The 24730-nt window shown below is 45.4% G+C and overlaps 1 protein-coding gene across 3 annotated transcripts in view; it reads right to left on the bottom strand.

Moving 5' to 3' along the window:
* Positions 1 to 755: 755 nt before the first annotated feature.
* Positions 756 to 24730, bottom strand: part of SPTBN1 (spectrin beta, non-erythrocytic 1) — a 115959-nt gene continuing 91984 nt past the window's right edge. For all 3 annotated transcript variants that reach the window (XM_064709680.1, XM_064709679.1, XM_064709678.1), the window contains exons 19-36: positions 23013 to 23159; positions 21408 to 21671; positions 20862 to 21086; positions 20628 to 20717; positions 20072 to 20350; positions 18846 to 18976; positions 17390 to 17594; positions 16910 to 17284; positions 15024 to 15268; positions 14546 to 14684; positions 13549 to 13633; positions 12833 to 13029; positions 11727 to 11833; positions 11135 to 11198; positions 5942 to 6180; positions 4565 to 4738; positions 2866 to 2908; positions 756 to 2194 (exon numbers count right to left, since the gene is read on the bottom strand). In XM_064709680.1, the coding sequence (XP_064565750.1) occupies positions 1979 to 2194; positions 2866 to 2908; positions 4565 to 4738; positions 5942 to 6180; positions 11135 to 11198; positions 11727 to 11833; positions 12833 to 13029; positions 13549 to 13633; positions 14546 to 14684; positions 15024 to 15268; positions 16910 to 17284; positions 17390 to 17594; positions 18846 to 18976; positions 20072 to 20350; positions 20628 to 20717; positions 20862 to 21086; positions 21408 to 21671; positions 23013 to 23159 (3225 nt within the window). In that variant the 3' untranslated portion in view covers positions 756 to 1978. The remainder of the gene's footprint in view (positions 2195 to 2865; positions 2909 to 4564; positions 4739 to 5941; positions 6181 to 11134; positions 11199 to 11726; positions 11834 to 12832; positions 13030 to 13548; positions 13634 to 14545; positions 14685 to 15023; positions 15269 to 16909; positions 17285 to 17389; positions 17595 to 18845; positions 18977 to 20071; positions 20351 to 20627; positions 20718 to 20861; positions 21087 to 21407; positions 21672 to 23012; positions 23160 to 24730) is intronic.

Below are 24730 nucleotides of genomic sequence, written 5' to 3'. Positions count from 1 at the left end.
TACTAATAACTTGACTGAAAAACATAACATTACAGAGTAAAAACTTGTGTACATGAATACTCCATTGTTTAATAACCAAAAACTTTGGAAAACAAGAAAAACTCAGAGAACACTGTACACTCCATGAAAATATTTTAAGACATTGTTTTGGTCACATGTTCAGGAAACTGTCACTTGGAAACCTGTGAGTTTGCAGTTTATCTGCTTTCTACCAAAAGTAATATTTGAGTGGATTTTAACAATCACAATACATAAAACCCAGGCTCCTTACATTTCATTTTCTTTAAAACATATTGGAGCTTCTTAGAGCTATTCCTATTAGATGGATCCCTAGGTGGCATCCAAGGTAAGGAAGGGATGTAAGCACTTGAGCAAAAGGTGGGTAGGAAGTTGGAGACTGGTGCTTACTCAAAGTGATGTCCTTTTGCTGCCAGCTGGGACATGGAGCTTTACCTCCATCTGGTAAATGTTCAGGGAACTCCATTGCTCAGCCTCTGATGTGCTTACTCCCATCCACTCTGCCGGTTTCACTTCCCACAAAAAGTATCTATATCAGAATATTATCCAAAATATTAATTTAATTCCTTTTCTCTTTATTTTTGGCACTTAATTTGGGAGGCAGGGTAAAAGGGAGGGCAGGTGGGAAGTGAAGGGAAAGAAAAGTGGGAAGAGAGAAAACAACTATTTCAGAATGAACTTTCGCACAAAAGAATGGAATTACATTTGAAGACATCAGTTTCAGTGCACAGGAGAGATGACATTTTAAAATAACTTTATTTTTGATCCTCTTTCAAAATTATGATTTAACATTGTCAGAAATGAAATAAGAAACTTACCCAGCATATTTAGTTTTAAAAGCATTTAATGACATCGCATATATTTAACAGATAGGGTAAAAGTCTAGAGGTACAGTTCGATACAACTGAAAGCCAGTTCCAGTACTACTCTTGACTACAGGCCCAGTCATTGAAAGTTCATTCCTATTAAATGTAATTTTTGATTGTGCAGTAAGATGAAAATTTTTCATTACAATAGTTACAGTGACAGAAATGCACACTATGTATCAAAGAGCAAGGTAATGTAGCAAAATTATAACACACAGTGCTGCAGCTGACAAGCAAGTAACCATTTGAGTAACATTACTTTTCCAGTAAATGCTTCAGTTCCACTTTTACACTTATTGATGATTTTAAAGGGTTTATTATACATCTAGTCTTATTATACTTTGTACTAGAATTATCTGAAACATACAATATAATGTATTTCGGCAAAAAAAAAAAAAAAAAAAAAGAAATTTGAAATTACAGCTTATTTAAAACTGTACCAGCCTGTTAATCCATCTTGAACACCAACATTCTTATCTGTCGTACTCGATGCGGGGACGCTTCGGGTGGTGTTAAACAAACCTCGGGCTGTGAGTCAACCTGCACTCTGTTACAGCAAAGAGAACACACTACCATTTGAATTCCTGTTAGAATTGCTGGGGAAGGCTCTACTAGCCAGGACTCAGCATAACAACCTTAACTGGAAGTGAATGCCTTTGAGAATTTGTACATTGGTTTCTCGTGTGCACAGTAGATTCGAAAGCACCGCTGCCTTGCATACCAATAGCACTAGGAGTGGGTTATTTTCCAAGACAGCCTCACAAAATTGAGGAACAGTTTAAATAGTAAGATCTAATCTACATTAACTTCATTAAAAAAAAAAAAACAAAACCAAAAAAAAAACCCAAACAAAAACAAACCCCCAAAACCTGGTCCTCCCTCTCCTACAGAAGCTGCCCAATGCACCTCATACGTTTGTAACTTTAGATTCTTTTTTTTTTGTTGGCTTTTTTTTATTTTAAAATGCTCTATAAATAAAAAAATGTCAATCACATTGAGGAACATGAGGCACAGAGAGTAACGTATTGGTTCTGAGCTCGCATGCTGGAATTCCACTGGAACGGTCAGAGAAGTGCAGTGTGTGGAGATGGAATTCACTTCTTTTTACCAAAAAGGCTGAATCTTTTCTCTTTGTCTTTCTCTTTGTCTTTCTCCCGCTTGCCAGGGCTGGACTCGCTGGTTATTGTGACACTGGCAGGCAGGGTCTGGGCACGGCTGGAGGCTGGAGTGCTCTGGGTGGTCGGGGACACTTCGATTTTGTCTGAAGAGATCGCTGATGTGATGGCCTGAATCCACGTGTTCATCTCCTCCTTCAAGAGCCCCAAAGGCACAGAACTGTTACAACCAGCACACCCCTCTGACTCCCACAACAGTGCAATGGGGAACGGACATGGGTGGAAATGCAAGGAAAACCAGCCCCAGCTCATTCCCCTGGCTGTGCCCCTCCAGAGACACCTCCCAGAGGCTGTACCTGAGCAGCCCTGGGCCTGTGCATCACCCACGCACACCTCACAGACATGCTTTATGAAAAATCCTTTCCTTAGGATTTTTTCTCCTGAGAAGCTGAGAGGCCTCAGGAACAAAATGTAAACGATAATTATCTGCTGCTGTGGGATGCAACAGGTGCATCTGTGATTGGTCTCATGTGGTTGTTTCTAATTAATGGCCAATCACAGTCCAGCTGTCCAGACTGTCTCAGTCAGTCACGAGCCTTTGTTATCATTCCTTTTCGATTCTTAGCCAGCCTTCTGATAAAATCCTTTCTTCAATTCTTTTAGTATAGTTTTAATATAATATATATCATAAAATGATAAATCAGCCTTCTGAAACATGGAGTCACCATTCTCGTCTCTTCCCTCATCCTAAAACCCCTGTGAACACTGTCACACACACAGAGTGCACAGCAGCTCTCAGCAGCTGCCTCTCCCCATGGCCCAGCAGCACAGAGAGCACAGTAACAAACTAAGGAAAACACACTTACATCGTCTTTGGCTTGGAAGAGGTATTCGTTGCCATCGGTCAATCTGGAAAGAAAACACCATCACAAATTTAGCCCAGGAGTGGTCACAGTGCTTCAGCTCCTGCTTGTTTGGCTCCAGCACATGAGCAGCCCAAGGCACACAGGACTGCACTTGACAAATGCCCCCAACAACTTGCAGCCATGCACGCAGTAGCTCTGGGCTCTGGACATGCTCAGGGTGGTGTTCCCATGTGGCTGCTGGCTCAGTATTTGCTCTTTCAGGTACATCTTTTTTCCTTTGCAAAACACATTATCAAAGTTGGCTCAATACTTTCAAAAGAAAAATGTCACAGGCAGCACCCAGAGTTTTCATGGCTCCTGTGAAATCCTGCAGAATTGTGCAGCTGCTCTGCTCTGGTAGCTGTGGTGGTGCTGCCTCGAGGTCCTGCTCTGACTTTTAGTGATGAGCAGCTGCCTCTCCTCACAGTAAACCCCAGAGTCTCCCTTCTGTGTGATTCCTGTGCTGATTTTACTCGGGTGGTGTAAATGGGATACATTTAACAATGTATGTGATGATACATAGAAATGAAAAAACAACTGAGTATCACCAGAACAAGCAGGAACAGGAGGCAGGGGCAGCAGGAGCTCTCTTGCAGGTTTCCCCATCTTTCCCAACAAAAATCAAGCATTTTAACAACTCTTTATGAAATGAAATTAAGGATTAAATAATAAAATAACAGTAAAATATCTACATGCAAGTAACCAAGGGGCCTGATGCAGGTGATGGAGCACTGGGAAAAAAGGGCAGTTGGTTTCCCTGCCTAACTTTGGATTTGGAACAGCATATACTTCCATTAGCAATTCAGAGAGGTTTAAAATAGTCTAAAGGATGAATCACATAGCTGCAGGCCTGTCTTCAAGAAAGGTACATTTCCCTAAATATTTGCTATATATTTCCACATATATTTTCTGTAAAGCAAATTTTCCCCAGATAGGGATTCTCTGATCTTTAGAGGATTCCTGTACCAATATAAAATTACACCACCACCACCCCTGCTCTGCCAAAAAACCCCAAAACAGCTGTGTTGGAATACGTGACCCAATTAGTTTATAAAGTAAGCCTTTGACAGGATTACATCACAGCTGTGTAATGATAAATATTTTTTAACTGTTGGCACTAGAATAATGTTCAGTAAAACAAAGATCTTCCCAAGGAAAAGCCTTTTTTTAAACTTTTGAGCAACAAGTCTTCACACATTTGAGTGAAATGCTCTGTAACTGTATGTTCCAGACCTGAATATGTGAGATGTGTTCAGCAGTCTCCTAAATTCACACAGAAAAAATTAAACAAGAGGTTTGATTTGGAAAAGAGCAGAACCACAATCACTGCTCTCCACTAGTTCCAGAGGGAGCAGCTGAAAAACCCAGCACTGTGAAATGCAGGCACACACATCTGGTCCTGTCCCAGATGAAAGTGCTCTGATTACTGCAGCACTGTCCTGTGCTTGCTCACTCTGATGAACAGACACAGCTCAGGGACAGAGAGAGCTTGCTCAGAAAAGCAGGGCTGCAGTTAGCATTCATGGTCAGCTCCTGGCTGGGTGTCCCAGTGAACACACCCACCATGGCTCCCCCAAGGGCAGGGCACTGCCCCAGGTGTACCTGAGCTTGAACACACCCACCATGGCTCCCCAAGGGCTGGGCACTGCCCCAGGTGTACCTGAGCTTGAACACATGCTTCTTCTTTTTGTAATCGACCGCGACTTCGCAGACTGCGTCCTTCAAGCTGACGGGGATCTCGTTGTGGTAAGGAATGCCAGAAGCAGCAGCTTTTGAGTCCTTGTAGAAGCCCATCTCTTGGTTGTTTATGACACAGTACACGTTATGCCATGACCTTTGAGACATGGGAAACAACAAGAGCAGTTATAAATCCAATGCCCTCACCTGCAGAATTGGAGAAACCAAACGTCATTACTTCTGTAAGTTAACGGAGATTGGTTGGGTGAGGATGTGAATACAGCCTATGCTGTCCCATGAACTGCAGACAAGGAATTCTTTCATGGAAACACAGCTTTGAGACAAAAGCCAAAGGGAACCAAGATTCCCAGAGCTCCCTGTGACAGCGCATCAGCCTGTCCTCACAGTGGGAGGACTGTTTGGCAGACTGGGTACTTTGCATTCTTGAGACAGAAAATGATTGACCTTTTAATGGCAGTGCTCTGTTGTAGAAGGAATTCTCACTGTGCTGCAAAATGATGAATGGAATGGAACGGGCTGTGTGTGAAATCCTTGATTGACACAAATACTCTTAGTGGCATCATCCACCTCATTCTCTAATAGAACTGTGAAAATTAACAATTACTCGAAATAGGAATACTCAGACACTGGTACTGGTGGCTGTCACTGCCTCAAAGGTGTTGTCTGGTGTGAACAACTCCAGTGGCACAAAAATCCTGGTACTGCTGCACTCACTTGAGACCTCAGCTCTGCCAAGTGTTTTGGCTCCTACCAAATCCCACAGATGTTGCTGCAGCTCAGCACTTGCTGTGAACATTTTCCTTGTCAGCCAAGTCATAAATCTAGTTTCAAAAGCTCTCTCAGGTCACAAAGGACCCCAGTCAGCTTTTTCAGCGCAGACAAATCTCAAAGTTGTGCCTGTTTGAGACCTGCAGGACATTCCTTGGGAGTGGAACTGACTACGGTGCACCAATAGTCCTCTGTTCATGCTGAACAGATTACAGAGTAGGTGGAAAGTGGTAATGTGCAAATAGAAAATGTCAGAAGAATATGAACATTTCTAGACTTACACCTACGTGGTTTTCTTTTCTTGTGGTAACATACAACTTGAGAGATCTGGAATCAAATCCCACTACTGCCACAAATCCATCATGTGGAGTGGGCAAATCGTGGTATCTCTCTGCCTCAGTTTTCCACCTGACAAATGTGGCTAAGGCTGCCTTTTGTACCAAATATCTCCAGACTGCAGCTCCCCATGGGCAGTGTTCAGCCCTACAGCAACAGGAGCCTGGAGATGGTTCTGTGCCACCTTGGGCAGAGCCCTGGCTGCCCTGCCTGTGTTCCACATGGGGCACTGTACCTGCTGGAGGCCTTCTTGCTGTGTGTCTCCCACTCGTGCTTGCGGTGTAGGAAGCCCTCCATCTGGGCCGAGGGGATCTCCTGCGTTTTGGCCGGGAGGGTTGCAGCAGTCTGGGCCTGAACGCCGCTCTTGGCTTTGCGGTCGGACGTCGGGGAAGGAATGGGACTGGACTCTTTGGAACTCGTCCTCTGTTCTGCAGCTCCATTCACCATTTCGTTGGTTTCTGCAGTTTCTGCCACCTAGGAACAGTGGAGAACACGTTCAGCCAGAAGCCCCCAGCACTGAGGCATTCTGCAGTTAATCTGTAACCCTGCACAACGTGGCTGTGTATAAACTTTGCCTGGACAATGACACAGGCCAGTAAGTTCTTTCTCGCACTCCATGGAGACACAGGAGGCCAAGGAAATTAGAAGGTAGGAATGGATTAGTACCCATTTTATAGGTGGAGAGACGGGAAAATAAAAGCAGCTGAACATCAGTGTGAATTTTACTGTGCTTTGCTCTGCTGGTCAATTCTTTTATATATTGTTATTCCTAGAATGAGAGCATTTAATTCTGTTGCTAAGTACTCAAATGTTTGGAACAGTAACAATCACACTTTCTGCAAACCTAGAGGAACGGTAGAAGTTATACACATCAGCCACCTTAAATACATTTATGGCATTACTGGGGCATTAAAGGTCCATAAAAGGAATTAACTATGAGTCAGCAGAGAAAGATGTCACAATCGCCCAGGAGCATTTACAAAAATGTGTGCAATTGATTTGTTTCTGTAAAAGCTCCTTTCCCGCTTTCCCCGTTCCCCTAGTGACACAACAAAATCAAAACATGCAGAAATTAGAAAGATTACACCATGCATCTCCACCATCCCAGTTAGGATATTGGATCGTAAAGACAAGGGGAATGAGGTCACGTGTCAATTGATCGAGGTCTGGTTCAGACTGGCGTTATTAGGTGGATTGGATTTTGGTTAAAGGAACTGAAAACCACCACAGTCACACAGCATCACACAGCTATTTACCCCCAAACAAAGACAGAACCAAGGCCTTGCCCATCACTTGCTTTGTTGGTCGCGTTGCCTGGCGCACTGGGATCGATAGCCTAGAGAGCAGCCGTGTTTCCAGCAGCTCTCACTGGTCAAGCTGGCGACGTCTTCAGGAGCCATTCATCCAAAAATCATTTAAATTGGAATCCTAATGGCTATAAGCTTTTGAAATGCAGCTTGGTCCCAGTTTTTTTTTTTGTTTTCTTGTACCATTACTTTGACGTGTAGAGCCGTTGGTAGCAGCTCAGGAGTTACACAACCAGTGTGTAGTATTATTATTAGCAAGTTACTAAAGCTCAGTGCTGCTAATGCTCTAGTAGATTACAAACATTCTGGACTGGTTTTATGCAGACAAGCAGGTTTTTGTGAATGGCACAATAATTAGACATTCCTACTTCTGCACATGGCCTGGACAAATCAAAAGCAGCCAAATTATTATGCAACAAACTCAATTTTGCCACTGTTTGCTAGAACTTCTTATACCTGCCCAATATCCATTATTGTGCCTCACACCTTGTACCTCACCATTGGCCTATAAAGATCTGAGTGTCAGCTTGCTCTGACCATGGGAAGGATTGGTTAACTGCCTTTAGCAACCTAAACCTCCAGAGTACAGACACTACTACACCCTTAAACAGGGAGAGAATCACAGCTCACATTGCACTTCAGTCAGATCTGGTTTACCCTGTCCCTAAACACACATAGCCTTACACTGCCCCTTCACAATTAGGATCAATCTAAGCCATCAACCCTCACTGCTTGTACCTAAATCTCAAAGTATAACAAAAATGTTGCATTAAAGTGGGGGAGAGGGTAAATAGATGAGGCTGAAGTTTATCCAAACACAGCCAGAACACAGGTAGTGGAATGAACAACCCCTGAGTCACCATTCATCACCCATGTCAACCACCCATGGCCAACAGAGCCCTTCAAGAACAAGGAGAGCTGTTTGCACACCTTTCTGTCCAGTGACAGCTCCTGAACCTCAAACTCCGCTTTGCTGCTGGCTGGAGCCCTGTCTGAGGGACCTGACACCTCTTACCAGCACTGAGGAATCACACAGCCCACAGGAACTCATCTCCACAGCTTAAATAAACTCCCCAGAAGTACCTGGCCCCTGCACTGGCACAGAAAGCAGCGCATTTGCTGGAGCAGTACCAGCCAGATGTGAAAACAGAACTGCTTTGGGGGTACCTAGAACCCCTAATCTGAGGTTAACCAAACCAGTTTCAAACCAGCAGCCACTGCACAGCTGCTCAACAGATTTTATGGGAAACAATATGGAATTCAGTGCTGCAACCCTGGCTTTGAGAAGTAACTGCCAACTTTAATTACATCATCAGACCTGCACCTTCTACGTCAAATTCTACCAGTTGTAAAAGGGCTATGAAAAGCTTTTCTGACGCTCTTTCAGGTTTTATTTCCTTTCACGTGTTATCTACAATTAACAGAAAACAAGCAAAATAAATCATGAACAGCTCTGCAAAGGATGTGTCATGAAAACGGAGAGAAAACAGGAGCTGAACACACTTCAATGGAAACATGCGTGGGGCATGCGGAGACAACGCCACGGAGGACAAACAGCAACAGCAAACTCCTGTTACAACACAATAGGTCTCTGTACATGATACAGTTCTCTCAGTGGGGCCTGAGGGGTTAGTTGGAAGTGCTTTAGTGGCTACAGGCTACTCTGGAACTCTTTAAAGCAGGACTGGGACATGCAACAAGACAGGTGGTGACAATGACACAGGTGCCCCTTTGGATTTCGCAGTGCTTGAAGCAACATCTGCTCAGTTCATGGACTCAAGGCTCTGCCCCACAGCTGAAGAACCAGATGATTTGCCTGCTTACAAGGCAAAGAGATGCCAACCTCTAGGCTGTTCTGTCAAAAGGACCTTCCTAATGCCTTCAGCCAGACCCACAGGCTGCAATAAATAGGTGAAATCCTACTCTTCTACTGCCTGAAATGATGACCTTAATCAATGGCTTACTTTTTCTTCATAGTCGTAAAAGTGGAGTTTTTATGTAAGTGTACAAATGCAAATTTAAAAAAAATCTATCTCTATAAATTCCTTCTACAGACTACTTTTTCACCAAAATACATGTGAAGGCTCTGCAGATGGTGGAGTCTGAAGCTACAGCTATCCTGCCCTGGGAACTGACACACTTTGGAGGCACAGGGCAGCCACCAGAGCATCCCCATAAATTCACATGGAATTTTTAAAAGCATTAAGAAGCTATATGTTGTTATCCTGACAAAAGAAAAAAACAAAAAAACAAAACATGCATCATGAAGTGGAAAGACAAAAGTACAGTTACTGAGGCACACCCTTTCAATCACAGCTCTCAGCTCACAAGCTCAGCCCACACAGAACAATCCAGCTGCACTGCTCAGCCAGTTGTCAGAAACCAAAATTCTGACCAACAGCAGCACATCTTGTGCCTCACTGACACAGCTCTGTACACCCAAGGTACTGCAACACAGGACTCCACAAACTGAGCTTGGAAGTTCTCATGGAAGACTGAAGTGCAGATGGCAAAGATGAACATGGAAATGCATCATGTAGCATAGCAATAAAATAAAATTTCAAAAGAAGCAAACAGGTGATGTATAAGGCTGTGCTAACCAACAAGATGATTATCTGGGATGTGCTTGAAGATCATCTCACATTCCCTGCCACAACTGTAGAGAATTTATAAACATTAGAATGTACAACAGCTCACTTCAGGACTGAATGCTAAAGAAGAACCAAAAGGTTTTATTTCCAGAAAGAGAAAGGTGGAACTGCTGTGTACTGGGGAGCATTGGCAGAGTCTGTGTGCAGACTCAGATCTAACTAGGATGGGCTTCTTAAAGCCAAACTTGTGCTGAAAGGCATTTCCTGCCAGAGCCCTGGGCTGGGACTCGTGTTTGCTCTGCAGCACTGCCTGCTATGCACAGATCCCAGCCTGCCAGGAGCCTTTCCTGCACTGAATGTGACCCCAGAGAGCCAGGCTCAGCAACAAAGAGAAGTGTCCTTTCACTCAAAGCATCAACTGAAACAAGGAGGCTCTGCAGGAAGGGGAGGGAGGGGAGCCAGAGCCAGCTCCTGTGTTGCCTTAACTCCAGGGACATTTACTGGCATTGTCATGGCTGCACGTGAGGATTCTTGGCATGCATCCTGACTCCACTGGGACACCCCTGTCAAGAAGGAGCAAGTAAGGCATGGAGCATTCAGCCTGCACCTATGTAAAATCAAGAGCTGGGATCTTGGACAGTGTATTTTATTTAGTTTGTAAAGGAAGCATCACATCCTCTCCCCAAGGGGTTACACCCTACTCTCATTTACACCCCTGCCTCTCTGGTGCCCAGAAATAGAATTGCTGTAGTGCCACCTGGACAGGACTGAGGCCAAATGGGGCCCCAACACAGCAAGATCACAACCCTGCATGAGGACTAAACTCCCAGATAAATCTAGATACTGGTTTTGAATGGTTTATTTCACGTTTATTTGTCTCTGCAGTCAATGAGTCCATTCTGCATGGAATGTTATACAAACTAACCTTAAGGCTTTTATTTGTCCACAGTCACACTCCCCCCCTCCCAGCCCTTCCTGCCCAGCTCACTCGTGTGGATTATCTTTGGCCTGGTACATAACTCTTGCTAATGCAGCTGATTTAATAAAGTTGCCGTGCTGAGACCTGTTAGTATAACTCGATGCGTCATACCTGTCAGGTCCTAGTGCTCTTCTTCATTAGGATGTAATCTCATTACATCTCAATTACTCATTTAAAGGAGGCTTTCGCTGGAAAATCTTAATGCTATTAGCGACATGAAAAACTCACAGTAAATAACATGAAATAAATGTGTCACCTTCAAGCAACTGAGTGTCAGTGAGGAGATTCAAATAAACAAAGATTAAAGTGAAGCAAATATATGTCCAAGGGGCTGCTAATTAAATAAAAGTCAACTGATGGGAAGGAAGAGAAAAGCAGCAGGGAAATCTGAAGCCAAAAGATTAAACCAGTACCAGTAAACCATACTGAAAAAAGGTTTCTGTTGCTGCAAGTGATTCTGTGGCTCACAGTCCAGACCACGAGCGGTCATTGGCTGTCCGTCTGCTAATAAAGTTTTTGTAGTTTTGGTAGGTTTGGGAGCGGTAACTAACCCGTGGAGATTCCTGGTCTGAGGGCAAACCGTTTTGGGAAACTTGTTCTCCTTTTGTCCCATCCCTGTTGGAGAGAGGAAAAATAAAAGAAATTGTATAAGGTTCTTGGAAGTCACTCACCTCGTTCAACAAAATGAGATTTTCTTACAGAATATTAAATTAAGAAATCTAAGCATGTTCCTAAAATCCTCTGGCCCAACTGAATAAATCCAGTGTGATGTGAGATTTAACCAGACTTTATTGACAATTACCTTACAAATAAACCTCCTCCTATCACATGAGCAGTTTCTAAATGGCTTAAAATCTGTAAATGATGCTCATCGAAGAAAAAAGCCAAGTTGGTTCAGGAACTGCAGTTCATGCCCCAGAGGACAAAAGCAGCATTCCCACTTTTGGGCCAGGGATGCCTCAGCAGTGACAACTGGAAAATGGGAGCTTGGCACAGAATTCAGGGGATTGGGAGATGTCCTGTCCCCACAAACCACCAAGCCTCCTAACAAGGGTCGTGTTACAAACCCATACAAGCTCCTCTCCTTTCACAGCACATTTTCAGCCCAAGGGTTCCCCAGGGAAAGTGCAGAGTCCAGCTCACCATTGCTGCTGGGAGTCTCCATCCTCTGCAACCTTGGGCTCCGGAGTGGGCGGCTGCCTCTTCCGCTCCTCCTCCTCTTGCTGCCGACGCACCTCCAGCAGCTCCAGCTGCGAGAGGAAACATTTCTTATTTAAAAACACTGCTCATTTTTGTGGGGTGTTCTAGAAACTAGCAACAACTCTGTATGTTTTTCTGGAACATTACTGAAATTGAAGTAAATGGGGATCAAATTGGAAGGCATCAGGCCTTAAAAGAGTTTGTGGCACTGAATTTGTCAGGGAGGGCACAAGCATCAGAACCTCTGACAGCAGCTCTCCAGTGGCCATGTCTATTTTCCTACTCATCCTATTAGAACAACATCCAGACAAATAAGAAAACAGCCCAAGTTATTAAAATCTCCAAAAGTGACATCTTCTTGTCTGCTTGCCAAACACAGAAATAAAATGTTTCCTGTCTGAATCCCTGAAATCACCCATCTCCATAAAACCAGCCTGATTTGTGAAGATGCTGAGAAACTCCAGTTCCTTTTGTCTGCAGCTGTGACACTCAGTGTGTGTGAAAACCCAGGCCACTTCAGCTGTAGTGTCTAAAGCCAAATTGTTCTCCAAATATGGTAAAATGCTCTCCAAGCATTAAGGACTGACACTGCAGTTGTGTTCAAATTGGAGTTTGGGTTTTTTTTTCTCATTGTGTCTTCCTAGAGGACAATACAGCCTTGCACTGGAGCAGTCACAACACAACAAACATCACTGTCACTGCCCCTTTCCCACCACTGTCGTCTTTAACCAAAAATAACTGGCCAGCTAATACAGCAGAGGGCTGGAGCCAACTGTTCAGCTCTGAAATTTCCTTCTGGGTCATCACTCCCAGGCCTGAGACAGCTCCTGTTGACTCTTAAGGTCATTTATCATTTAGGCTTTTTCCTTGGAGGTTGTTGAGTTCCAATTAACCAGAGAGGGTTTTTATTACAGCTAGAAATAGGAAACTTCAGGCTCTGTGTGGCTGGCTGAGGTCAATCAACAAAAAACCAAGAAATTAAGATCAAGTTGGTGATGCTGGGAGCTGTTCCAAAGCAGCAGGAATGGCCAGGGGGTTCAGACACTCACCGTGGTCAGTCTCTCCAGCGCTGCAAACCTCTCGTCCCAGGTGGCCGCGGATTTCTCAAACGCTTCGTGCCGCTTGATCAGCTTCTCCACCTCGTCCACGCTCTGCCCAATCTCACGGCTCGACAGGTAGGGCTCCTGGCCCAGCAGCCAGGCCTCAGCCACACTTGCGTCTCTGGAGAACTGGTGCACCTCCAAAACTGAGCAGAGAGGGCACAGGGGGCAGTGCCATTAATGTCACAAAGATGAGCACTGTGGTAGCTTTGGGATTTATCTAAACCCAGCTCAGGGAACAAAGCACATGCACTTGGCTAAGTATTCCCCTGAACTAAGTTCAGTGAAACTGGTCACTGAAAAGACAGATATTTCTCCTATTGGCTTTGCATTTTGCAAATTTAGGGTGTTTTTTTGTTCTAATCTGGTGTAACCTACTATTTTCAGCATAGAAACTGGAATGTGACACCTGCAAATACAGTAGAGCTACTGCATCGAGTTCCAAGTTTGATCATACAGAGCAAGACCTTTGGTGGGGGTTTCTTGGTTTCAAATTCATTATTTAACAACAAACAGGTGTGAACCTTGCAGCTATTCCAGCACAAACACACTTCCAAGCACTGTAACAAAAGTGAGGAGCTGCAGGTTTTTTTCAACGCTCAGAAAGGCACAATGCAGAAAGTTAAATATGGCCCATCCCAAAAGAAATCCAAGGGTGTCCTTACTCAGTCTGAGCCACTCCCATCTGTCTTCCCATTTGTCAATCATTTCTTTTCTCTTTTCTGTCAGCTGCAGGAGCTTTTCCTTGATCTGGATGGAGAGCAGAGAGCAGAGAGCAGGGCTGTTACACAAGCACCAGGCAGCAGTTCCCCCCAACCCTGCACTGACAGACACTGCACAAATTCCTCAGGAAGTGACTTCACTGTGCAAACAACAGCTGTTTTTCTCTTCCAAGTATAAATAAATGTGACATTTCCATTAAAATATCACATTTGCATAAGCATTCAGTGTCTGTTAAAAGCTACAGCACACAGAGTATTTGATAAAAGGGTGTAATGGGCAAACAAATGTAAATAGTGCAATCAGACACTGAATCTTCTGCCCTTTCCCAGTGAATAATGCAAAATAATAATAATAATAATGCTGTTCAGGACTGCTGCAGAAGCTCTCCCCTTCCTGAGAGGGAAGTGCCTCACAATGTTTGATTACCTTCCCTTCCCCAAAGGGAGGCAGGAGAAGCAAGGGCTGAGCCTCTATCCTGTGGCCTGGACACCTCAGAAATAAATCAAGGCTTTCAGCAGCTGGATATGGTTCTCTTAATATTCCTTGAATTTAGTCCCTACACAACAAACATTTTCCTGCTCATTCCCCTAGCAGGCCTCTCCACAGCATTCCATTTCCCCTGCAGGAAGTTCAGGCTGTCTCACAGCTGCCTCTGCCCTTGCTTAAGGAAGACACCTTTCCATCCCAGAGCCATTCTCTGCAGAATGGAATGCAGCAACTTTGCATTTTCTGGGCTGAAAATGACACTTTAAATCTCGATGTCACCTCTGTTACCCACCATGAATTGCCAGAGTGAGGTTATACCCTGATTTCCCAACAGCACTTAAGTGCATTGTGCCTAAGGTGACACTTGTCATTACTCTGTGGGTGACACAGGGCAGGTTTCTGCCTTGTGAAGAACCCCCAGGAGCCCATGGCTGTGTGCAGGGAGCACGGTACCTCCTCAGATGCATAGTGTTTCCTGGCCAGCAGAGACTTGCCAAGCTCAATGCACGTAGTGAAGCTGTCATTTCGGGCATCAATTTCTGCTTTGATCCCCTGGTGATTGTTCATGAGCAGTTCCACAGATGAAACATCCCTAAAATGAGCAGAAACACAGATTTCAGATTCAACAGCTGCTACATTTTTAAAACTGACCCACAACTCCATATGGAAAAAATTGATTGCTACATTGTCTTTGTAGTTCAGGAAGCTTGTCCCAAGGAACAGCACCATTCTGGCCTGAATCAGAGATCAAATAACCCCGGTGTGAGACCAAGTCTCTCTGGGTACAATTTTCCATGGCAGTTATTCCAGCAGCCACCCACAGGAGCAAGATGCTGCAGCAGCAGGCTCTGAAAGCCACCCTCAGTGATACAGAGGTTCCTCAGGTGAGCTGCAGCCTTATCTCTGGGTGGAGAAGGAAGCCTTGCCTTACCTTGGCTTTTCCTGGGCTTCTATCTGCCGGATAACATCTTCCATCCAGAGCATGAGGTCCCGAACCATGCTGAAGAAGCGGAATTTGTCTCCTGTGTCCACCAGCCTCACCCTGCGGCCCTCACAGGCATCCAGCAGTGCCTTCCACGCCTCCAGGACCTCGTTCTCCCTCTTCTGGATGTCATCAGCCTTGTCCCCGGCGTAGGCAGCCTGGAGGCGCGCTGCATCCTCCTGCAGCTGCCGCACCTGCAGCAGGGAGGGACACACACAGCCACTCCTGAGTCACAGCTACAGGGACACTCAGCTGCTCATTCATCACCTCAGGGGCCTCCTAAAGTCACTGCAAATGGATTTGGTCTGTTCACACTAGAAAGGGCTGTGCTGTTGGTGAGCCAGTATTATCCCTCAGAGAACACTGGAGGGCCAAGGGACCCCCAAAATAGCAAAGATTTGCTCCTGCCTGAACTCCCTGTGAGACACAGTGCCAAAAGCAAGTGTCTGTTACATGTCAGGGCAAATGGGGACCATTTTCATCATCAAATTCCCTTCCTCTCACACAAGGGACAAAAGCACCTGGGAACTCAGTGTCCAAACCACTACTGCAGCTGATAGAGGTTATTTTTCAAAAATGTAGATAATAACTTCAAAGAGAAGAAAATGTGGAAATGTCAAGAACCTTCTACTATTAGAAATCTTTTCCTTTCAAACACTGTCTTGGGATGGCAAATGCTAATTCCTGACTGTTTTCCATATTTTGCAAGCCAGAAAACATTCCATTAGCTTTTATCTAATAATTAATTTTTTTAACATCAAATCAACAGCCTTCTACCAACAGGCACAGAGACCTCTCTCAAAATGATCCACCTTGGTGCTCTGGCTGTTTCACCCAGAAATTATCCTAAGTGCCTTCTCCACAGCTCTGTGCTGTGATTACATATTCCTTCACTTAGGTCTTGATTATAATTACCTTTTTGAGAGACTGGGATTGATGTTTTGTGAATGTCTCCCATTTTCAGTATAAAATCTACAGCTTCTGAAAGTAAAACACCTGGAAAATCAAATGCCTGCTCTATCTCCTTTGTTTTAGTGTAAATTGCAACGTAATAGAGAATTGGCTGGCAGCTCTTTCCTGACCTACTGGGATAAATACAGTCAGTTGTAATTCCTTCATTCCTTAAGCAACTTGTTCCCTTCCCAAATTCTCCTTGTGGCAGCTGAATGTTGTATTTTGATTTGGAATCCCCCCTGTGCTGTATGAGCAGCTGCCACTTTCTCCTTGGCACACCTTAGCTTCAAAAGATTCAGAATTAGATCAGGTTTGGATGCTTTTAAAAATCTTAGCTTGAACTGTGGATTTTGAATCTCTTTTGCTCTCAGGACACACCAAAAAAGTCCATATTTAATTCAGAATGCCCAGGTTGATAACCAAGACAGAAAGCCTCTGTGTAGATCTTTGCCTCTCAGAAAGGAAAAATAAACCTGACACAAAGGGTTTGATTGGGGCTTTTTGGTTCTTTTAAAAACAAAAAAACCCCTAAACTGACCAACCAAAATAAAACCAAACCTCAAAAAGCCAACCAGGCTTATACATTCCTTCATATTTTGTACTTTAAATCAATACAGAAGCTCTCTGCCTTTCTCATTTCTTCTTCAACGAAGGACAGGAAACAGAATAACATCCAACAACTGCCAATATGTTGAGGAGCCTGTGTACTTACAGATTGCTACTTTAGATAATAACTGAATGCAATGACAGAGCAGCAGCCAGACAGATAAGGAAAGGAGGCAGGTGAGGTTATTCCCACAGCACTACACGTGGGAAGCACCAAGGGCAGCAGCAAATTCTGCAGCTCAGCTTCCCACACCCACAGTTCACCTGCCACACACCTGGGTGCCCAGGGCCTGGATATCGTGCTCAAACGTCGTGTGCATTCTCTGTAGTGTTTCCACTGTGTTTTGGTCTCTACCGAGCTCCTCGGGCAGTTTCTTGTGTTTGTCTTGGATACGCCCTAAGATCTCCTTGGCATCGTGGTAAAATTTGTGCAGTTCATAAGAGGCTGCGAGGATTTGTGTTCTCGTGTCGATGAGCTCCAGCAGATCCGCCCAGGCCTCGTTGAGTCCGTCCTTCCACTCGGCGATGGTGGCGGCGTCCGAGTGGCCGGAGTTGATGAGCTCGTCGGCCATGTGGTTGACGGTGTCCACCCGCTCCTGCCCGATGTTCCCGGTGTCCCGGGCGAACTCCCGGAACCGCTCCTGCAGCATCTGCAAGGCACAGCAAGAGCCTCATGCAGCGCTGTAGACACAGGAGAGCTGAGAGAGCCAAGGCACCCCTGTGAGCAGCACCAGAGAGGCCCTCCGAGGACTCACCGTGACGTGCTCGTAGTCCTGGCCCAGCTCGTGGGACCCTGCCACCACCTCCCTCTCGGCAATCCACTGCTCCAGGTCATCCACCTCGCGGTTGAGCTGGAACAGCCGGTGCCTCTCGTCCAGCTTGCCCCTCCTCTCCTCGGCCAGGTCCTTCAGGCCCGCGTAGAGCTTGTCCACCTTGGACTGGCGCATGCTGATGCGCTCGCTGGAAAAGCAAACAGCGCTGAGTCTGCGCTGCCCTTGCAAGCAAAACCCAGTGGGGAAAACTGCAGGGAATAAAAGTCCCTGGGGGTATTTAATCCACAGAATGCACGTCTGCTGCAGGCAGGAATCTGACTTGGATGTGACAGCATTAGCTGGGAACCTTGTCTGTCCTGCACTGTAAACCCCTGGCTTTAGAGAGGGGAGCTGGAATCCAGCTCTCCATCACACCAGTGTCTTCTCCCAAAGCTACAGGCAGGATCTGAGCTGCTGAGGCAGGGAGCAGTTCCTTCTCAGTTAAACTCTGCTTCAGAGTTCAGCAGCACTCATGGGTTTCTTACCCCTTAAAGCTCAGCATTTGCACAAGGGATGAATATTTCTACTTGCTGTATCTTTTGCCTCTATTTTGTCTGAGCCATACAGAGCTGTCAAAGTGCCTTCCATCTGCCTTGTGGAGCTGATGATGTTATTCCAGTACTCAGGCAGCTCAGCCAGGAAATGTGCTCTCATCAGAAGCATTCATGACCACCAGAGAGTGCTTTAGAGTTAAATAACAACCTTCCACCGGAGGCAGAGTGTGTCTGGCCTAGGCCACTGCCACCTTCCAGCCTGAGCAGTTAAATACATCAGCCTCAGAGTGGAATCAGCTTTGGAGCTGAAGCCAGTGCAGAATTCAATCTGCTGAGCTGCAGCTCTTACAGCAAAATGGTTCTTAAGCTTCCTGAGTTCTCCCTCAGGGAAAGCAATTTATGAAAAGTGAGATAAATTTACCAAAAGTAAGATGCTAATGTGCCCATGTTTAAAGCATCTGATTCCAGGCGCTGATTCTGCTGCAATCTCAAAGAGAAGAGGCAGATCTTGGGGAGCACTGCAGAAGGATTAATGACAGTGACCTTCTCTGCTGGACATTAAAGTTAATTGGAAGAGTTGATTGGAAGAGCAGATCTGGACCTTGGCCTGAGGACTGCTCTGCCTCTGTGATGTTCAGCAGTGCTGCCAAGACCTGACACTGCAGCCTGCACAGGGGACAGGTCTCCAGGTGTCCAGAACCACCAGAAATCAGCAGCTGCACATACTGACCCTGTCTGTGGCCAAATCAGGGTGACACCTTGAATTGACTGAGGCTAAACTCCTCTTCCTCTGTACGAGCCTCTGAGTTTCTTACTCTCTGTGGTGGTCTTTGTGTGCCAGAACCACCCAAAGGGACTGAACTCCTAAAATAACTCATGAGCCAATTAAAAATGGCAGTGAATACCTTTCTGGGTGATTATCTGCCACCAAAGTTCTGCTGGTCTTTGAAAGCTGGTGCACAGTTTCAGCATAATCTTCTACTGCTTGTTCCAAAATCTGGTGTTTCTTCAGCATGGACACTGCACTCTGTTCATCCTGAAAGGGTGACAGAAAATGACAGCAAGAATTATAAGGAGCTGCTCCCAAGTACAGCTTGAAGAGAAGTCCTCCTGCCAATGGTATAGTTGATGTCACAGCAAATAGTACCCCCAGAAAGCAAAATAATGAGTGAAATAGATAATGCATTCATCCCTCTGGGGTGCAGAACAAAATTACATCAGCTGGGCACTGAGCATGTAGAGCTTCCTTTTCTATGAAGCTTTTTAGGTGTTTCCACAGCACTGATGCAGGGCTCAGAAACATGGAACAGATTAAGACACACCACTTGTCAGGCATCTCAACAACAGCATGGGGCAAAGAAAAGAAATTCTACACAGTCCATGCCAATGGGTTCTCCAGCAAAGTGTCTGGAGAAGTTCCAACTGAAACTTTTTATGCACTGTTATAGCTAAGAAAACCAGCCTCCTACTCTCAGTGTTAACTGATATTGTCAATAAATCTTTACAACACAATATTTTGCATTGTGAGCTATTTGCAATAGATAAAAAGAAAACAAGCCATTTTTAATGGGAGACTGAACACCTGTGGAATGTGTTCTTCTGATATAAAGCTGAGCTTTATTTTACCAGGGCGGGAAACATGGTGCATTTATGTTGATAACAAACAAGCTCCAGCACTAACACCTCCTTGGAAAAGAGGAGTTTACATTCTCTTTGGTATAGTGTGAAGCTGGGAGTCAAAGCTGATGGTCACTGGGAGTCAAGGTGGTGACAGTGGTAGCTGACTGACCACCAGGCTCTGTTCCACAGCCAGGTGTGTTGTGCAGTCAAACCAAAACTAACAAAAAACTGGACCTAACTGGACCACACTGGCAAATCCTGGCCTTGCAGTGAAGGCAGGCACAGAGTTGCCCTCTGCAGTGTGAGGATGCTCCCTGGTTCCATACAGCACAGCCTGTCCTGCACACCATCACAGATGTCAGAACAGGCAGAAGCCATCATCACCTGAGCCTTCACCAGGAAGTTACATTTGTTTATGTCACCATTCCACAGTGCCACACCAAATTACATCACCTGCCTCACCCCAGCACAGCAATTAAAGCCAAAGTAGTGTCAGTGTGGAGCTGCTCACCTTGGCTTTCTCTTCTGACATCATGTAGAGCTCCTGCTCACTCATCCAGGCCTCAGCCTCGGCTGCATCGAAGTAATACTGCTGAGCCCTGTGAGACTCCTCCAGGCGCTTGTGGCGCTTCTCCGTCTCCTCGATGAGGAGGTTCCACAGCTGCTTCAAGTCTGCAAGCCTCTGCTGGATGACTTCAGCATTGGGGCTGCTCTCTGTGATGATGTTCTGACTCCTCTCAAAAATGTCATCGATACGAGGCTGGTGACCCTGGATTTCTTTCTGAAGGGTCTACATGGGAGAAAATTGACTCATGAGATGATGCACAAATGAAAAGAAAATACAAGCCAGGGGTCTTAACTTCAGAGGGGCAGCAAAACACCCACCATCAGCTCATGTGGACAACTTGGGGCTGTGCCATTCCCTGTGGTCATGCCACCCCCTGTGGTCATGCCACCCCCTGTGGGCATGCCACAGCACCCATTGTTTTACCCCAAACATTTCCTTCCCAAATGAGTCAGCACTAAGGAGAAGTAGCAGGTATAGAGCTCTAACAGCACCTACTCACCTGATTTTTCTTTATTAGTAGCTGCACAGTCTGGAGGTTGTGTCCATGATCAGTGGATGTAGCTATGGGCATCCTCTCTCCGACCCACAACTGGAAGAGAGAGTACACAGGATTTCAAGCAACCCCAGATACACTTGGGACAGCAGAGAGAGGCTGGCATGCACAAGCTGCAGAAAGCAGCAATATTCCAACATTTTCCTACTGGCTGGGGAATGGGATTTCTTTGGTACTCACAATTTCATCTTCCACATCCCGGTTGAACTGGTGGATCTCTTTGGAGGCCAGCAGGTTGGCCTTCCTCTCATTCAAAGGCTCCAGCAGCTCCAAGAATTTCTTTTCTACAGTAAGGCGTTTGCCATCGACTTCATCTGTGCTCTTGCCCTCTTGGCTCAAAGCCCTTGCCTGGCTTTGCAGCTCCTCTATCTCCTTCTTACGGACATCCATTTGATTCTCCAGCATCTAAACAGAAACATGGCAAAAGGGTCCTGAAAACCAGGGTGAAAGCTGTTCATACAATTAGGGCATGTCAACAGCTTCCTCAGAAGGGAGAGCAGATGGTGGTCAGTGAGGATTTACCATGTTAGTAACTATTGTCCATAACTATAACTATTGTTAATAACTATTTGTTGCTGGATGAATTTCTTGTGCTTCTTAAAGACACATGAAAGAATAGGAAGAAAGAAAAGCAGTTCTTTCTTTTCTAAACTGAAAGCCTGCCCTACCCATTCCTTTTATTGCAGGTATTTGCTGCCTGCCTGCTGCACCCCACGCTCTGTTTACCTGCTGCTTCTTCAACAGGATGTTGACACTAGTGAGGTCTTTTCCGTAGTCATCCGACTGGATTTGGCTCTCCAAACCATTCAGCCACTTATCCAGGTCTGCACAGCTCTGGGTGAAAAGCTCTGCCTTGTTGGCATCGAAGAGACGCTGAGCCTTGGTCTGGGTGGTGGATTCAAGCTCGTCCCACATTTGGTGGAGACCTGTCAGCTTCTCCTTCACCACGGCCTCAGTCTCTGGTTTCTCTGCAATGAGCTGCATCCCCTCCTGCAAAGCAAAGAGCAACCAAATGGTACCTCCTTGGGAGCACTCACAGCCCGTTAGGGCAATTATCCTGATTAATAAGCACTCAGGATTTCTCATCTGCTGGCAGCATCAACCACTCATTTTCTATCTCCAATTATCCAGTGACTCCTTCCAGAACATCAGCTCCCAGGTCCCTCTGCTGCCTGGAAGAGGGATTTTAGCACTGGGAAGGTCAAGCAATGCCTCCTTTCTCTTCTCCATTGCACATGTTCCCCGAAGGGAGCTCCTGGGGCCATGGCTCAGGCAGGATGGAGCAGGGAGCCAGAGCTGCCCACACTGCATTTCCTGAGGCCCCAGCCCCTGGGGCCACATCACCAGAGAACCATGAACACCCAGCATAATGCTGGGAGAGTTTGGGAAATATTGTCTCCATTCTAATTATCCCTATCTATCTGTTCAGCTGGGTGCAGATGGGAATGCTGCCCCCAACCCAGCACATTCCATGTGAATGTTAATCCAGGGACTGCCACAACTCTGTACACAACCCTGGTGCTTTGCTGCAATCTGATTTTTCAGAGGCAAAGGAGAAGGATGTATTAGCATCACTAAAAAGGAACTTCCAGTACCAAGAGCAGCCTTCTAATTACACCATTAAAGGGTACTGCTATTTGTAGATCACAGAAAAGCCTCTAATGGGATATGGAGTGCCAAAGTGGGAGAGGAAATGAGCAATTAAGCTAACTTACACTGAACAGAAACCCACTGTCAGAGCTGAAGAGGAGACTCCTCAGTGCTCCAGAGCTGCACAGGAGAAATGGTGGGGGGGGAAGTACAGCTCATCACAGCATATTAAAGCTTCAACTAACTTGATACAGAGCTGTGAATCTTAATTAATCACAAAACTGGATGTTCTTTACCTCATGGCCTAATTTTGCATGGGGAAAGTCAGCTTGGCTATAGTTCTGAATGAATGGAAGCCAGCTTAGCTGCACAGAAGAATAAACTCAGTTATTCTCTATATTCTGTTATTTCCCAGGAAGTGCTTCTACTTCATTGGCCCAAATCCCAACACTTGCCCCACTTACCCTTTGGGTATGAAATTTAGGCTCTGCCTTCCTTCTGGCAGATAGGAAGGACTAGACAAAACCAAACTGGCACCTTAGCCAATGTCTGAGTGAATGTCTTGGATAAAAGTCTTTTAACATCAATGAAGAATAAAATGGGTTGAATGGAGACACAACCCACCAGAAATCTCAGCTGTGGGGTGATTTAAGGACCAGTTCTGCAGAGGAACAGATCCCATCTCTGTGCACAAGCACCCTGGACGAAGATAAGGGCATTTTTTGGATGTTCTTTACCTACCTTTTCAATCTTCTCCAGCCACTCTTTGTTGGATGCAAGCTCTGCCATGAATGCCTGATGCTTCAGCCACTTGCTGTGCAGGTTCCTCGCCTCATCATAGGACATATCCTGGGCTGTGAGCATCTTCTCATTGATCCAGAGGGAGAGCTGGAAAGGAAAATACATGGGGGTGTGAGGAAACATTCCTGGTGTGAAATAATGCAAAATGCCTCCAGATCAAGAATAAAGAGATGCCTCTACAGAAGAGTCGTGTGAATTCAGAGACTGCTCTTACTCAGGGATTTACTCAGGGCTCAGCCAAGGATCTGCCTCTTTAACAATTCAATTCTAACATCCATCTCCAGCACATAAATAACCCTTGATTCAAGCAGAAAGGAATCACCTCTATGATAAGCAGAATCAGGTTCAACAGCAAGAGAAACAGGGAAATGTGCACTACTTATTGGTCAGATGGTTTTGTGGAGGTTCTTACAGATGGTTTTGTACCATTAATTCACAGCACATTTGCACCTTTTCCCCTCAGTCTTTTCTCTGTATAGGTTTACATAAGTAATTTGTTTATTTATCCAATCTCCAGGAGTGTTTTGGTACTGGAGACTTTCCTTTTCCCATTATATAAAATCCAAGATTGTTTTCTGTCTGATTTTCAGCAAGTACAAAGGCACTGGGGACAATTTCCATATCACCACTAGAGAAAAGCAATACTTTAAGAGACAGTTGATTTGCCAAGTGCAAATGGAATGTGAAAATGATCCTAGCAGCCAACATTGCATTTCCTCCCAGGGTGAGTCTGACTGCCTCATCTATCCCTGAGGTGTGGATAAAACCACATTCACAGGAATGTTTACAGAATTTGAAAAGGTCCATTTTCTGCATATTTAGAGCGGAAAATGTCAAAACAAATCTCAGCTTGGTTTCCAGAACAGCACTTGGGTGAGCAAGCAGCCCAAAAAGGAGAGGAACAGAGGCTTTTGATATGTATTCAGGACACAGGGCAACAAATTCCATTCATCACTCATGACTCTCTTTTCAACTGCCCCTTAAAATTTCAATTGTTCCTCAAATCTCCCCAGAAAGGGAAAACTTATCAGAGCAATCAAAGGAACTCCTCATTGGATCTAAACAGAAAATTGCTCATGTCAGTGAAGAGCTCTGTAGGTACAAGGTTGCATTGGAACAGGCTTCTGTGCTGCTGAACAGTCAAAGTCTACATGGAGATTAGGATATAACCCAGAATTAGTGGTTTTACTCTTGCCCTTCTGGGGAGGAGACAGCTGCTCTGCTCTGCAAATTGCACTGCTTGGCTTTCACTGTTTGCTTTTACTCAGCCACAGCATTAAGGCTTCTGGGGATTTAGAAGTGCTTCCCAAGGAGAGGCTGGCTCATTCCTGTGACCAGCTGGGGGAAGGCAAGGCAGGGACAGCCTGTGGTTCACAGCCAGGGCCTGCTGGGATAAACCCCTCCGAGCACAGAAATGCAGATCAAGTATTTAAGGGCTCACTGCTAAAATCTGGGTTTTGCAACCACTACAGGCACTAAAAATCAGTACTTTTGAGTGTGAAAGTAGATTTAAAAAAAATAATACAGTTCCCTAAATTGCCTCAAAATCACACTTGGAGTATTTATTTCTCCAGCAGTTGTTAAGACCAGGAGAGAATGAGGCTTCCTCCATCCTTTGCAACTGTACACCTGACCCTGTTCCTGCTCTTGGCTGCCAC

This window comes from Zonotrichia leucophrys, chromosome 3 (genome assembly GCF_028769735.1).
Source record: "Zonotrichia leucophrys gambelii isolate GWCS_2022_RI chromosome 3, RI_Zleu_2.0, whole genome shotgun sequence".
Taxonomy (NCBI): domain Eukaryota; kingdom Metazoa; phylum Chordata; class Aves; order Passeriformes; family Passerellidae; genus Zonotrichia; species Zonotrichia leucophrys.
Note: the sequence above shows the minus strand (reverse complement) of the source record. Positions and strands in the feature narration are given on the sequence as shown.